The sequence below is a fragment of the Staurois parvus genome, unplaced genomic scaffold (assembly GCF_062004578.1).
Source record: "Staurois parvus isolate SC_StPar_1 unplaced genomic scaffold, SC_StPar_1.0 ptg002297l, whole genome shotgun sequence".
Lineage (NCBI taxonomy): Eukaryota > Metazoa > Chordata > Amphibia > Anura > Ranidae > Staurois > Staurois parvus.
The window spans coordinates 75202-91956 of record NW_028320093.1 but is presented as its reverse complement, the minus strand read 5'-3'; the positions used below and the strand labels follow the sequence as shown (position 1 = coordinate 91956).

The window sequence follows — 16755 nt, the reverse complement described above, 5'->3', positions numbered from 1 at the left end:
AAAACCTTGTGAAAATCTTCCCAGAAGGGTGGAGGAGGTTACATCCGCAAAATAGGGGGCGGGGTCCCATAATTTAGGAATGCGATGGCCAGAAAGCTCATTTGGGCCATATAATGTATATTACTTCTTTAAAGGACACATTGCCCAGAATCTTTCACATTCACACCATTCATGTAGGATCTCAGGAGACACAAAAAGCAAATGAAAACTGTGGATAAAAACAATATGGTTTTTATTATTATTTAAATACAAAATACATTTTTCACAATAAGGTCACTTGCATGATGCGATGGCACAATATTGAATCTTCCTACTCGTGTGTCTCACCAGCATAAAAAGTGCTTCTAAAAGCCTCATGCTAATCTCATTGGCTTCCTGAATTGTGGGGGGTTATCAAAAGACAAATACCTGACCACTGACCGAGCGAGAAAACACACTCGGAGGAGTTATTCTTCAATAACAGTTTTTCGAATAAATCATTCAATCTCAACATTTAATAAGTAACAGACACCTATCATCCCAAAATTATATCAGGAAAAAAAAAATCCTAAAATCAAAAAAACTATTTGGGAATCCTTTAAATCCATTGGCTACCAGAGACTGGAGACACTTTGTAGATCAATGCATTTCCAATTCTGCCAGCAACCAAGGCAATAGTACACTAACTAAAAATCCTTCGTAACAGACTACAAGGTGTTTGCTGTGCTAAGGTGGGAAATTTAAAGGCCAACACCATCCAACGTGGATTTCAGTTTTGGGTTGGCATCGGTAAGTGGAATATTCTAGTTCAGTATGTCTTCTAGAAAGTCCATTGAGGACGGTAATTTAAGTGTCCCCACTAATGAGGACATAAAAAGGAGTTGTCGGCTCTTTTGGATTTCTTAGTTATGTCTTTATTCTACCTTATCCCAGACGTGTAACTTTGGCTTTGTAATGGCCTCTTTTTTGACTTGGATTTGAAATTCTAGATGGGATACCTTTAAACTGGAGTCCCCAAGATATACAAGAAGCCAGTAAGTACGTGTGCCAGTAACTGTACAAAACTGAACTCTGGCATCGGCCTTTAAAGTTGTCCATTTGTTCACAAAGTTGTTCGCTAGCTGCGCAAACTTGGACATATAGGGCATTACAGCTTAATCCCTGACATGAAGGGCAAAGAGGCTGGCACCCGTGGGCTTTATCCATTTGGCGTTTACATATCTGATAATACATCGTTACAGGTCACAACCTTAAGAGGACGGTATGTTGACACCAATTATAATGGCGTTTAGCATGATCTTTATGCTTTTGGAAATTTCTCAACTTTTTCAACATCCTCCATATCCCAGAACTAAGTATTTACACCCTTGAATGACTTTAAAGTGTCAATTCACCCAAAACTGGATCTTAGTTTTTGGTGGATACAGGTGGGCTTAGATACCCACTCATTTATTTCCTTTGGTAAGAGAGCTGCCCCGGCCACTTTATAGAAACAAAAAGGAATATCGTTACTCCTGCTGTATTATCCATCATCTTTATGAAGAATATGGTGGCCAACGTGAGGCTTCTCATCAACCATGGCGGGAAGGCAGAGCTGGGAACTCAAGAAGAGATCTCTCACTGCTTGAGTGAGTTATACAGTATAGAGACACACTGGAGTCACTCCTCTAGCATTCTCCCATCACTAAAATTTCAGTTTTGGGTGAACTTTCCCTTTATTTCTCATAATGCTGCTGAGAACATCCAGATATAATATCTTCTGGGTTGTTTTATTAAGAAAAAAAAAAAAAAAAGAAAAGAAATAACTGCATGTCTAAAATAAAATGGTAAAAGCAGCAATGGATTCACTATTAGGATCCAATGTTCATAAGTTTGCCCCAGTCTTCACGACTACTCAGGCCACACGCGCACACAGCTTAATGGAAACGCAAGGCTTGGTCAAGTCTCAGGACACAACATCCTCCACGTAGTTTGCCGGATAAAGTCCGATTTTCCCGGAGAGGAGGCGTCCTCTGCACCAGCCCTGTTCATCTTCTGAGCCTAGTTTTACGAGCTCTTCCCCTAAAAAGTGAAAAAAGAAACAATCGGGGTAAAGTCAAGTCATATATTGCAAAATCGTGGGTTTGACAGTACAAGGCCAGCCCCGGCTAGCCTGGGAGTATGTGCAGAATTTTTGATGGATGTACAAGGCATGTCAATCTCAAACTGTATTTTAGAAGCAGTGTTCACTTACAATAGAAACCTACAACCTTCATCAGGACTTAGTCCATTATATGCTTTGTTCAACAGTACTGATTAAATTAGAGGGATCCTGAGGGATAATTCGTATGATTGCTCCAGATGCCAGGTAAGCAAACGGAGGATCCCTCCAATTTTAGCAGTTTGGTATGCACTTCATTCAATCGTTCCAAGCTTTTCCCCTTCAGAGAGTGAGTAACAAGGTCTTACTGGAAGCTTTATTTATATTTCCTTTAAAGTATATGGTCTTCGCTTGACAACTGTTAACACCTTGATTTTTCCTTTCTGGTACCTTAATGGATGAGTTCACTTTTGGGAACAGGTTTCACCCGTTTTTAGGGTGGAACATGTAACATGTTTCCCATGCTGCAGCTGCCTCTCGATCCCCCCTCTTCCCTGTAACAGTACAGGGAGAAGTTCCCCATACAAGCGGTCACTTTGTAAATGAATGACGTGGCCATTTGGGCAGAGCCACGCAAGGCCACACTCTATTCAAAGAGTTCTGTGAATGAATGAACTACAAGTTCCAACAGCTATAACGGCTGTTGGCTTGTAGTTCTCAATGAACTACCACGGCACTGTGGAGCGCCGTTGTAGTTAATGGATTCTGTCAGTATTTTTGCTTCCCGTACATCCCATACGGGCAAGCAGATATACTGACAGGTCTGTAGGAGACCTGTATTACACCACTGATCTGCTGATCGATGATGCCATGCTTTACAGGCTCCTGCAACCAAAAATAATAAATGCACATTTTTTTACCTGCAAAAATATTTGCATTTATTATTTTTGGTCTAAAGGTGAACTTATCCTTTACGCCTGGGTATGCCCACTAAGCTGTGTTTTGTACAAATTTACTTTATAAAAGAGTATAAATTAATTGAAAAAGGGGATACTCTGAAAAGGGGGGATACTCTGAAAAGGGGGGATACTCTGAAAAGGGGGGATACTCTGAAAAGGGGGGATACTCTGAAAAGGGGGGATACTCTGAAAAGGGGGGATACTCTGAAAAGGGGGGATACTCTGAATCCCTTATGCATGCTGTACACAAAACTAAACACAATTAAATCTGTGCTTCATACATTCTGCTTTTAGTGTTTTTTTTCTTTGCACGCCAACAATAAAAACCTGTCTGGTATTGGCTCAGAGCCGTCACAGGGAAGGAGTCCTCTTTACTCAAACATATCAGGTATTTTGTTCAGCACCTGGTGCTGAATGAATCAGAGGAACAAAGTAAGTATACCACTAGGGATAGGGGGTTTAAAGCAAAGCACAGGTTTGCAATGAAGGGAAGCCATGAGGTCCACCAATGTGCACAGGCTAAAAATTTTGCAAATGTATAGGTACCTTATGATGCCTACAAGTTTTCTTGGTTAACCATCTAAGCAACTTCAGTGAACCCAGCAGTCCTCCAGTTCGGAGTCAAGGTAATGAGGAATGTACACTTTGAATCCAAGGCTTCTTTGGACCAAAATTAATTCTACCACCAGGTATAAAAGGTATAAATATCTTAGGGGTTTCAAAGAGTTTGGATCTACCCAACAATAAAACATCAGTTTTATTTAGATTTAGCATTTAAACAGTTTTGTAGACTTTGTTTTTTTTTTTTTTGCATCATCATTAAGATAGATTCACTTACCTGATAGTTAAAATTTTCCTTTATAAAACAGCTGTAATCATTTAAAAAAGGAAGAATTTTCAACTCCTTGTTAAAAAAAAAAAAAAAAAAAAAAGAAGAAGAGGACGGTCCCAAAGTGGATTCCTTCGAGATAATACATCTCATTTGAAAGTCATAGCAGTACTACCAAGATGAACAATGAATAGATGTTCCTTACAAAGTTTCAAAAAACTACAGTAACAAAGCAATTGAAGAATAAACGTCAGAGCCCGATCAGTTTGTCACCCTCTCTATTTGTCCCGTTTTACTTTCACTGATAATAGTAAAGAAAATCCCAAAATTTGGGTTTTCCCCAAAAAAGTAATAGAGGGGAAAACTTCCAATAGGGACAGTAGCTCTGGGGACCCTGGGGGTCCTCAAGTAATTCCCTGAATTTGCAGGGATTTCCTCACTTCCTGTTTGGCAATGGGACAGGAAGTAAAGAGAAATCTCCGAAATGGGGCACAGATGGTGAAAAAAAAGCATCTGATAGGGGTTATAACCCTACCTTGCTTTATCCAAAATAAAAAATAAAAAAAAAAACCTTTTTGCTTATAGTTCTACTTTAAACCAGTCATACACTGATGATTGAAATTTGATGGGCAGGCTGGATGTAGTGAAGTTGATCAACTGACTTCAGTACAACCAGCCTGTCCGCTTTTATTTTTTTATACGATTACTGCAACCATCTATAGCTGGCAGCTGTAATCATTGTATTCATTGCAGGGAAACCTCCCAATGTCAGAATACAATAGCACAGTGGTTGAAAAGAAAATTGCTTAATGTATGGCCAACCTAAAAGCTTCATTCACATAAGCGCATCTCCAAAATCGTGCAACTTGAAGTGCAACTTTGGTGCGATTTTACATTCACTGTAAAATTCATACCAAAGTAGTGCAGGAACTACTTTCAAGTCACACACATTGGAATGGTACTCACTGGGAAACATAGGGGTACAACTTTTTTTGGAGAGGTCTGTACTGTGTTTTACAGTGCATCATTTGCATTCCTCAAGCCAGTGAGGTATTTTTGACTGAATATGGTGATGTATGGGGCTTATCCATTATACCAGTGTTTCTCAACTCCAGTCCTCATGGACCCCCAACAGGTCATGTTTTCAGGATTTCCCTCAGATGAAACAGCTGTGGTAATTACTAAGGCAGTGAAACTGATCAAATCACCTGTGCAAAATAATGGAAATCCTGAAAACATGACCTGTTGGGGGTCCATGAGGACTGGAGTTGAGAAACACTGCATTATACTAATTGGTTTTGTCCATGGGGTAACTCCATTTCCTCATATATTCCAGCTGATAGGCTTAGGATCAAACTACAGTGCCTCTTTGTATGCTGTCACTTCATCTAAAACGGTATGGTATTTGATTTGGTCAGGTGTTATTAACCATTTGGATGTAAGGTAAATAATTGCAATGGTATTCAGTTATATTGTCGTGCGCAGTACATTTCCACTCCAATAGGCATTAATTACAGCTGAGCATACATTTTTTATATATTTGAATAAAGGTTATATATCTTAGATTCATCAATTGGACAAATGGTGTGTAGGGAAACCGCACCCTCGTCCAGTATAGATTTGTTATTTGCCAAAGATGATTATTTACAATTAGGGACTTCGCTCAATAGTTGTCACGTGACTTTGGACACCAAAGTCACATGGCAAGTCGCACAAGTGTGAATGGACTCTAAAGTTGAACACAAAAACCATTATTCTTGCAGTGGGGTCCCCTCCACAATTTGTTTGTTGTGACTAGAGGTGTAGGATTCAGGTGAAATACTTATCTTGTGCAACCAGTCTCCCAAAGCATTTAATCCATGCAATGCAGTGGAGACCACACTACATACAAGTGCAACTTTTTCTCCACACCAGAGGTTTTTTTTTTTTTTTTTTTTTACTGTAGTTGGGTTTTCAACCTATTCCCCCCGATAAAAAAAAAAAAAAAAAAAAAGGAATCACCGAATAAGAATTTCCTTGCCTATACACACCATTATTATGACTACAAATGTATAATCTCTCAAAACATTCTCCTAACTGTAAGAGCTTAGTGGGTAGCCCTCTCTCCAGCAGGAAGTGTGACTATGTAATATGCTTCTGATTGGCTGCAAGTGCAGACCAATTAAAAGCCATCAATGTGCTAAAAGGAGTTGACACTCCAGCAAACTCCGGTATATGAAGGACAGGAACAAGAGATTTGTTTTAAAAGGCATGTCAGCAGTGACCATCCTTTAAAAAGGATTGATTCGGGTTTCCTGATGGGATGCATAGGCAGGAATTCCCTTTTTAAAGTCAAGGAAGTAGGGGGTCCCCACAGCACAGGGTGGGGATCACTACAACAGCACCAAGTCCATTCTTGTATGGGGGTCAAAAACAGATTGGCCCCTTATCCTCAGATTTTGGCTAGTCACAGAGGGTCCTGTCAAGATGGTCTGCTACCCAGAAATTTTCCAAAGATCATATATACACCTGAAGTGCTATTCAGTTACTTACCAACAACCCTGCAGCCCTGGATCTGGCACAGAGACATGGGGGCACATCACATGTTAGTCACTAAAACCTAGATCTTTTCAGCACTGTTCTCTGATCCAGTTACATCCCCTCGGGGGCCCTTGACCTCCATTGATTCTGTGTTTCGCAGCTTTGACCTGGTTATCTACCCTGAATTCTCCAAGCATCATAGCAAAGTAAATGGGGAGTTGTCTCCTTTTTTGAGAAAGACTGAGCTGACGTACAACCCCTGGCAAAAAGTATGGAATCACCACTCTTGGAAAATGTTCATGCAACTGTTTAATTGTGTAAAAAGAATAAAAAAAAAAAAAAAACAACTAAAATCACAGACATGCCTCAAAACTATTTTCATTTAACATTCCAACCTTCTGGCTTTAAGAAACACTTAAAAAAAGAAAAAAAAAGAAAACTGTAGCCAGTTGCAACTGTTTTTGCAGATCAAACAGAGGGAAAAAATATGGAATCACTCAATTCTGGAGAAATATATTGTGGAATCATGAAAAAAAAAAAAACAAAACAAGAAAAACACTACAGTACACCACTTGTACTTTGTTGCACCACCTCTGGCTTTTATAACAACTGGAATTTTCTGAATGGATTTAACTATTAACAAACCGTGTTCTTCATCAATCAGGCTCCAACTTTCTCTCGTTGCAGTTGCCAGAACAGCTCTGCAGGTTGGAGTCTTATGGACCATTTTCTTTTATTTCCACCATAGATTTTCAATTGGATTGAGGTCTGTACTATTTGCAGGCCATGCCATTGACATTATATGTCTTTCTTGAAGGAAAGTTTTCACAGCTGTTGCCCTATGGCAAGATTCATTATCATCCTGAAAAAGGATGCCATCATCACCAAACATCCTTTCAATTGATGGAGCAAAGAAAAAGTGTCCAAAATCTCAATATAAACTTGAGCATTTATTGAAGATCTAATGACGGTCATCTCCCCTGTACCTTTACCTGACATGCAACCCCATATCATCAATGATTGTGGAAATGTTCATGTTTTCTTCAGGTAGTCATCTTTGTACATTTCATTGGAATGGCACCAAAACAAAAGTTCCAGGATCATCACCCTGCCCCATTCAGATTCCTGATTCATCACTGAATATCACTTTCATCCAGTTATCCACAGTCCACTGCAACCTTTGTTTTTTTTTTCTGTTTCGGTGTTAACTGCTTCCCAACAACTCTATAGTAGATATACTTCTACTGGGTGGCACAAGTGCGCAAAATCTCGTGTATATATACGTGACTTTGCAATTACGGGTAGGAAGTGGGCATGTGCCCTACCTGCGCTGCCATTTGTGGCCGTCAATCACTGGGTGCCGGCCGGTGATTGTCGAGCATCTCTGACGGGGAGGAGAACTGTATGTAAACAATACAGTTCTCCTCCCTGTCAGCTCCTGCACACTGCCTTGGATGGCTGTGCACAGAACTGCCATCCAAAGCAGTGTGATTACAGTGAAGTGCACAAACAGAGCTTACAGTTAAACATAACACAGTTAGCCCTTTGATTGCCCTTCATGTTAGCCATTTCCTGCCCAGTGAGGGTGCTTTTTTGTTTAGCACGGATCACTGTATTGGTGTCACAGGGGATGTCAGTGTCACAAAGTCAGTTCTCCCCAGTGTCAGAATGTCCACCGCAGTCCCGCTATAAGTCGCTGATTGCAGCCATTACTAGTTAAGAAAAAAAAAATTACAGTATCTATACTGCCATTTGTAAACGCTACAACTTCCACATAAACCAATAAACTTACACATATTGGGATTTTTTTTTTTTTAGCAAAGACATGGAGCAGAATAAATTTTAGCCTAGATTTATGACGAAATTAGATTTTTTTTTACTGGACATGTTTAATAGCAAAAAGTCAAAGATATGTTTTTTTTTCTCAAAATTTTTTATATAATAAAAAAAAAAAAAAAAAAAAAAAACACACAAGCGATCAAATACCACCAAAGGAAAACTCAATTTGTGGGGAAAAAGGACGCAAATTTCATTAGGGTGCAGCGTTGCATGACCACGAAATCGTCAGTTAAAGTAGTGCAACGCCGTAATGCAAAAAGTGTCAAGAAGGGGGGTAAATCCTCAGGAAGGCAAGTGGTTAATGATGGTTTTCGTTTGGCTTTTCTGTATGTAAATCCCATTTCCTTTAGGCTATGTCTTACAGTTCGGTCACTCCAGTTTCTGCCCATTTGTTCCTCATTTCTTTTATTGTGCATTTTCTGTTTTCAAGGCATACTGCTTTAAGTTTTCTATCTTGATGCTTTGATGTCTTCTTTGGTCTACCAGTACGCTTCTTTTACAACCTTTCCATTTGATTTGTACATTGTCCAGATATTAGACACAGCTGACTGGGAGCAAGCAACATTTTGCAACATTCCGTGATGATATATCTTCATGAAGAAGTTTTATAATCCTCTCCTATGTTTCAACTGACATCCCTCGTGTTGGAGCCATGATTCATGTAAATCAGCTTGGTGCAACAGCTCACCAAGGTGTGAAAGCACTCTTTAACAGCAGACTATTTAGCAGTTGTAATGTGATGCATGAGTTTGTTTTAGAACTGAAAAGTACATGGTGATTCCATATTATTTTCCTCAGAATGAAGTGATTCCATATTTTTTTCCTCTGCAAAAACAGTTGCAATGGACTACAGTTTACTTTCTTTTTTATGTTTTTAAATGTTTCTTAAAGCCAGAAGGCTGGAATGGTTAATTAAAATAGTTTTGAGGTCAAGTGTCCCTAGTATGTATGAATGTGAGTTAGGGACCTTAGATTGTACACCCCTTGAGGGTTAGGGACTGATGTGAATGTACAATATACAGGTGTACCTCAGTTTATGAGCACCTCGGTTAATGTAATTTTCGGTTTATGAATGAAAATCCATTGAAAATAATGTCTTGGTTTACTAATTTGTTTCGCAATACGAAGTGTGTGTCAGTGCCGATTTTTAAATGTAATTACTGGCTTTTTTTTTCTTCACTATAGGTCACAGAATTAGCTGTCACTTTCCCTGGAGCTAAAGGAAACATTGTTTCTTTTAACTCAGGGAAATAAACTAAAAAGAAACTTTCTTTTTTAGCTGGTGAGAAAGTGACAGCTGATTCTGTGAGCTATAGTGAAGAAAAAAAAAAAAAAAAAGCTGGTAATTACTTTTAAAAACCGGCACTGACCTATAGTGACAGTGACTTTTTATTTTTACTTTTTTCTGACCTCCGAAATGGATTAATTGGTTTTCAGTGCATTCCTATGGGAAACCACGTTTCGGTTTACAAATTTTTCTCAATATGAAACGCCCCCGAGAATACATTAAATTTGTAAACCGAGGTACACCTACATATGTAAAGCGCTGCGTAAATTGACTGCACTATAAAAGTACCTGAAATAAATGAAAAAAAATAAATGTATGCGATTGTTTTTTTTTCTACACAAACAATTGAATGAACATTTTCCAAGATAGGTGATTCTATACTTTTTGCCAGGGGTTGTATTTTAGGAACTCCTGCATTTTTACAAAAGCTAAAGTACATTTTTTGAGTGAAGAACCTAGTTCAAGTATTGCCCCTAAGGAAAGAACAGACATAAAATCCTTACCATGTACATTTGCAGCTTTCAAAGTCACACAATCCCTGTACTTGGGTGCTCTGGTGGATTAATACTGCCAGCTGCTAAGCAAAAATCTGCATGACTTAAGCTGCAGAAATCAGAGTTTTAGTATAGAGTGCAAGATTTGTGGAAAGAACTTACGCAGTGCTGAAGTTGGGGGGTCAGTCCCCAGAACTCTACACATACTTCCATACAAAGGCCTTTGTTCATCCCCATTACACAAAGGGCTTTCTGGAGCATTTCTCAGAGACATGACCCTGTTCACGCTGGAATTAGTGTTACGTTAATGGTGCATTGATGGGTGATGGAGGGGGTAGCACAAAGGAGGATTCATGCACAGGTGCCAGTCTGCATGCTCTGCCTGTAGTCAGATTCATGCACTATGGCCTGACCAGGGGATGGAGGTATGGGAGAGGAGGTGGGGGAGGGGAGGCGTGCCTGTGGAGAGGAATAAGGAAGGGTTGTTAAGGGAAGGTTAGTGCTCTGTACCTGCCACAAAGCTCAGCTCGTCAGCTTCCTGTCCAGAGTAATCATACAGAGCCCGCACACGCACGCCCTCTACCTGTGACGCCTCCCGACCATTACTGTCCAGGGACTTTCTGGGGCTTTCATCTTCCGACCACTCAGATGTATCGTCCTTTGCACCACTGCAAAAACACACACGTTATTAAAACTTCCAAGAGCAATGAAAACATTCCAAAACACGGAGAGAAATGAAAGGGTCAGTCCACCTAAAAACAGATATTTCAGATTTTGGTAGATGCTGGGGAGGTTTAACCTTCAACCACCCCCTCTCGTCTCGGAGACTCTGTTGGTGAGATCTCTGCGCTTAAATGTTTGATTTTGGGTTTATTACCGCATTATATTGCAGCTTACCATTCATTAGATGTGACGGCTACATTTGTTTTCTTTTTTGGGCTTTCATTTTCATCTGGTGATCCAGTCAGCAAGTCTGTTTTTTAAAAGACCAAGCTCTCAAGCTGAATGTATCAGTTACAGAGATGAGACAAACAATTTAGCACTGAAAGGAGTGCTTACAACGACCAACCTTTATTTATGTAAAATCCCCCCCCAATCCCCCCCATAGAAGGAAAATATATTTTAGATATATTTAAAAAATATTCTTCTCAAATATACTGACACATATTTGAAACACTACAATTTTGGAGATATATATTTACACATATACATACATACACTGCATGTTGAAATGCATTTTTTATGTATAACAAAATATATGAAAAATATTTAAATTTTTTTTTTTTTTTTAATTATATTCAGGATTTTTTTGAACATAACAAAGTCATTTTAACATATTTTTACATATATTTGTAAATGCATTCCAAAAATGTATTTTTAAAAATATTTTGTAATAAAAACGCATTTCAACATTATATATACATACACACATATATACACACACATACATACCCTTTTTTTTCCATTGAAATATATTTTGAAATATATTGAATATGGCCAGAATTGTAGTATTTCAAATATATGTCAATATATTTGGGAAGAATATTTTTAAAATCTATTTTCCTTCCATGTGCCAAGGTGCCCCCCTGTGTGCATTCATCCAGAATGGGGGTACTATAAAACAAGCTGGGTTACTGACCATATCACCAAATGAAAACACAGGGAAATATACTGAGAAAAGAGAGTTAATGCAGCCATCACATCTAATGATTGATAAGCGCTAATATTATACGCCAATATTTTACATTTTGGTTTGGGGTATAATACTGCTTTAGATATCCAAGTTGGCACACCTGCAGGCCATTATGAAGGGTTCCTCCTAGTGGATTTATTTATTTATTTTACACGAGAGAATGGAAAAGGAGGACCTTAGGCACACAAATGGTAGGCGGGAACACCCAAGTGGACAGAATTGTGGGAAAGAGGTTTCACCAGTGGAGTATACCAAGACATAAAAAAAAATGCAGGAGGAGAATCCGATCACTATGCTCTACCGATGACGAACATCAGTTATGGATGGACAGATCCTTGAAGTTTCCTGATCAAGTCAAATATCAGATGGTAAAGTACAGTAACATTAGCAATCAGTTGACAGCTTACTGCACTTTACCTTTGAGCTTGCTGCTCACACGGCCTTACTGAATGAGCCTGTAGCTTAACACAATTTTAGCTTCAAATAAAAGATATTGAAAAAAAAGAAGATCTCTAATTAGATACATACAGGCTTATTTAGGAAGGCATAAAAAGCTGGAGCTGCAATATGGTGCAAAGAGCTGCGTAGATGTGTTTAACAGTTTATATCAATTAACAGGCCTGATGGATATTCAAGAAACAGAAAACCGGTTAATCTGATCACCATAAGCTTCCCAAGTGTACTTGTGACCAACACCAAAAAGAAAGATACAAGTGAAGAAATCAGAATAAGGCATTATGTTAGAAAATGTATTTCTTCATCTAATTAGAAAGGAAGAGGCTCTCGAAACCCATCACCATTATTAGCTAAAGACATTCCAGGTTAATTGGGGGGGAAAAAGGAGTTTAGACAAGACCTCCATGGTCTGGATGGGCTCGACATGAGAGCTGTACTAACTCTGAGTGTTGGGTCTCCGTTAGGGTGGCATAGAAATCCTGGTCTTCATCTCCGTAGGAAAACCTGGGAGGAGGATGTCAAACAAAATGTGAACGGATTCTAGAACTTCAATCCTTTAATCACTTCTGGAACCGCTTTAACCCAGTGGTCCTAAATGCCCCAATTTGTTTTAAGTCATACCTGAATTGTTCTAAATGGCACCTGTGGCCATGCAAAAAATTACATTCTCGAAAGCAGGCGAGAAAGGTAGGCATCACCCTCATTTTGCTCAATGACAAAGGATTTTGGGTGTCTCGAAATGGTGGGTAAAATGCTCTACTTTCCATACTAAACGTGGCCATACATTAGAGCAGGGTTTCTCAACTAGGGTTCCTCCAGAGGTTGCCAGGGGTTCCTTGAACAATTTTGCCTCTCAGATAAGTTCTCTCTGACACCATTGATCTTTTTAGCAATCTGTAAGGGGGTAATTCTTCCCAGTGACCACAAGAGTAAGGAGCATTTACCTCTGACTATCACACCAATGTATCATGAGTTATAAAGTCATTTTAGCAGAGGTTCCCTGAGATCGGAAAGTTATGTCAAGGGTTCCTCTGCATTGAAAAGGTTGGGAAAGGCTACAATAGACTATGGGATGTTGGAGAGTTTGGGGTCACAACAATGTTTGGAGGTGCTGAATGACATCTAAGACTGTCAAGCTAAGGCAATCTGTTGGTTCTGGCAGGATATTCTATTAAAATTAAAAAAAAAAAAAAAGTTAACACACCAAATCACTCCAGATGAAGGGAACGCTCTGTATTGAGTAAGAGCCAATGGCTGGCTGACTGTACCTTAAAGTCACCCTCTGCTGGGGCCCACATGACTGCTGCAGCTGTCAGCCATGGTTCCTCCCACTGGCCCCAACTCATTACGGGACACAGTAGCGACATAAAGGTCAGGGAAAGGAACCACAGCGCACTGCAGGGTTGCAATGCATCCAGCATACTGGAAAGTGTCTGGGGAAATTCTGAAGCCACCAAAGTTCTTGAAGACCACAAAACAGGAGACTTCTATAATATTCTTTGCCTGCAGAAGTTCGTATTTAGATTTTAAACACCAACCCCTTACCTGAAACTTATGTTAATACATGGTATTACTCTTATTCATGGTCAGGAAGTTAATAAAAAATTCCCCAACTGACCCCCCAACCTGATTTATTCTTAAAATGCACTTACCCATTGAGCTTAACCCCAAACATAACTTCACATTTAAAATAAACTCTAGTAGATGTTAAATTGCTCTTGTTTTATAGAACACAATTATATAAAATGACATCAATTTGTCTTTGGGCTCATGTACACTGCAGCTGATAAACTCATGGTCAGGAGATTTTCTGCGTTTTTTCCAGCAGCCCCTGAACTCTCCCTAATGTTTTCCTATGTGCCCATGTACACATTTACAGTCGTTTACAGGCAGTTGAGTTTACAGTGGTTTTTTTTGAACGCACCAAACTTGCGTTCAGGAGTAGATTTTATCAGCGTTTCAAACGCCAAACGCTTGTAAACGCGGATAACCGCGTTTATAAGCGTTTGCATTTAGAGGCGTTTTTGAACTGTTCCATATCCAGATGCTGTCCAGAGTCTTTTTTCATCATCAGAAATGCATGCAAAGTGTTTTCCATGTATTCAAATGGACCGGGAACACCACTGCAGTCAGTTCCAGGTTTTGCGTGAAGGAAAAAATGGTAGAACGTGCCGCATTATGTTCATGGTGGAATCCATAGTGAATACAACCAGAAAAGACAGGTCATCTCAACACATACTGCCCTCTCTGCTTCTGCTCTATTTCTCTCAAAATATCTGAAATAGCCAAATTTTTTTTACTGTTTTTCAGTGCATTCTGGGCATTTTGGAAGGTCTCCTGAGGTCATCTGAAAAAAATGCTTCTAAAACGCAAACGCTCATAAACGCGGTATGCAAACATGGCAATTTTATAACCTACGTTTTCCAGCAGTCAGTTTCAATCGTTCAGAAGAGTTTTCCCAAATGTCCCGAGTACATGAACCCGTAATGTCCCTGCCTTTCCCTACACAGCAGCACTTACACCGGTTAAAGGAGGGACAGCAGTAAGAGCCAACTGCAGTGCACACGGGATGGCAGGGAAGACGCTGACAGAAGGAGAGTGCACAGTTGCTGACTTATTGTTACTGTTCCTTCATTGTCCTATCAGGAGGAGATTGCACAATTTCTGACTTATCAGTGTTACTGTTCCTTCATTGTCCTATCAGTAGGCAGGAAAGTGACACCCAAGTATTCTTCTGAGAAAGTGGTATCGCCGTTCTGCCTGTTCTGTCTGGTCTATCAATCATATCAATCACAAAAGCAGCTGAACAGAATTACACATCATTTGAAAGGAAAAAAAAAAAGTCACAAATGTGCATTTCAATTGTTTGTTTTGCAATTTTCCTGCAGATCCATTTTTTTTCATGTTTTGGATAAAATAGAGAGGGATTACAACATCTGTAGGGTATTTTTTGTTGTTGTTTGTGTCTGTGTTAGGAAGATTCACCCTGTTTTTGTCTTATTTCTGGTTTTCATCAAATGACAAAAAAATCCCACATTTTGAGTTGTCACAAGAACAGACACAGAGGGGAAATCCTCCAATGGGGACACCAATTCTGGTACAAACAAGGGATTCCCTCACTTTGGAGCGATTTCCTCTCATTTCCCACTATGGAACAGGAAGCAAAGGAAAATCTACCCAATGGGGACACTGACAGGGGTTATCCAAAGTTCTACCTTATCCTTTTGTCTAATGCTAAATTAATCCCATAAAAGCTTATACCTACCTTACAAGAAAAACAGCCTCAGTACAGCAATCCTGGTGTCAAAAACTCAAGTCATTCTGAACCCCCCCCCCCCCTTTGTTGATATGGCAGGATTTCCAAAATCCTTATATTTACCCTTAAATGAAATGAGGAATCAAAGATCACCTCTTACCCTCTGTTCAGCTGCTGGGTGGGGGTCCCGGCAGAGACTCCATCCTTAGCTGGCACAATGCCAGTGAGTGTCACCTCTTCGACATTTTTACTGGTACGCTCCTTCTTGCTGATTGGCCTCTGCGTCTCTGGAGACCACTCCTGTAACCGAAACACAAGTAAGTACCAAGAAACTTCTGTACCCAGTGTGTCCTATCAGTACAGATTTTGGAGGGAATAAAAAGCAGTTTTAAGATTATTTATTTATAAGTAAACCACTTCAAGTCCGGACACTTTCACCCCCTTCCTGTCCAGGCCAATTTTCAGCTTTCAGCACTATCACACGTTGAATGACAATTGCGCAGTCATGCAACACTGTACCCATATGAATTATTTAGCATTTATTTGAGACAGATAAAACTTGCAACATATATACACATACTAGGGACAATTTAAACAGGAGCCAATTAACCTACCAGCATGCCTTTGGAGTGTGGAAGGAAACCAGAGTACCCAGAGGAAACCCACGCAGTCACAGGGAGAACATGCAAACTCCAGGCAGGAGGTGCCGGGGTTGGGATTCGAACCAGCGACCCTAGTACTGCCAGGTGGAAGTGCTAACCATTTAACCACCGTGCTGCCCATAAAATATGCCTTTAACGAGCCTCTGATGGGACTGCAGACTCCTGCCCGTTATTCTGTGCTATGCGGTCTGGTTCAGAACTACACTAGCTCCCTGTAAGGCAGTCCTCCTGAAGATTGTTACAAGGCAAGTCAGCGTCGATTTTGCTGTGACGCTGACACTTCAGTGTGAACAGAACTGTGTGCTGCCATGTGTAGAATTTTCATAGGCGTTTGAGGAGCGGTAAAAACGCTTCACAAACGCCTGCTAACAAAGCTAGTGTGAACATAGCCTCAGGGTGAGCATTATGAAATATCTTCCTGAAAATGCAACAGACTGCAAGAAAAAAAAAAATGAGAAAAACAGAGAATTACTTTTGCATACAGAATACAAGAATATCAATATTCTGTGGGTAAATGCAAGAGATTCTCGTTACCTGAAAAATTCTAAATGCTCAGCCCACTTAGGAGTTCTCAGGGCCCCCAGTGCGAGTTTAACACAGGAAGCAATGGAGGATGTTTATCTCTGCATTACTGTAATGGCTATTTTTTTTTTTAGTACAAGAACGAACATTATATTTCCAGTTACTGGCTAGAAGGAAA

General features: G+C 39.8%; 1 protein-coding gene across 5 annotated transcripts in view; it reads right to left on the bottom strand.

Moving 5' to 3' along the window:
- Positions 1-215: 215 nt before the first annotated feature.
- The window catches only part of LOC149431300 (protein kinase C and casein kinase substrate in neurons protein 3-like), a 65493-nt gene continuing 48953 nt past the window's right edge, over positions 216-16755 (bottom strand). For 2 of the 5 annotated variants that reach the window (XM_089665688.1, XM_089665689.1), the window contains exons 8-11: positions 15554-15693; positions 12579-12641; positions 10499-10656; positions 216-2040 (exon numbers count right to left, since the gene is read on the bottom strand). In XM_089665688.1, coding sequence (XP_089521814.1) covers positions 1925-2040; positions 10499-10656; positions 12579-12641; positions 15554-15693 — 477 coding nt within the window. In that variant the 3' untranslated portion in view covers positions 216-1924. The remainder of the gene's footprint in view (positions 2041-10498; positions 10657-12578; positions 12642-15553; positions 15694-16755) is intronic. The other 3 variants (XM_089665691.1, XM_089665690.1, XM_089665692.1) reach the window with 3 other exon arrangements.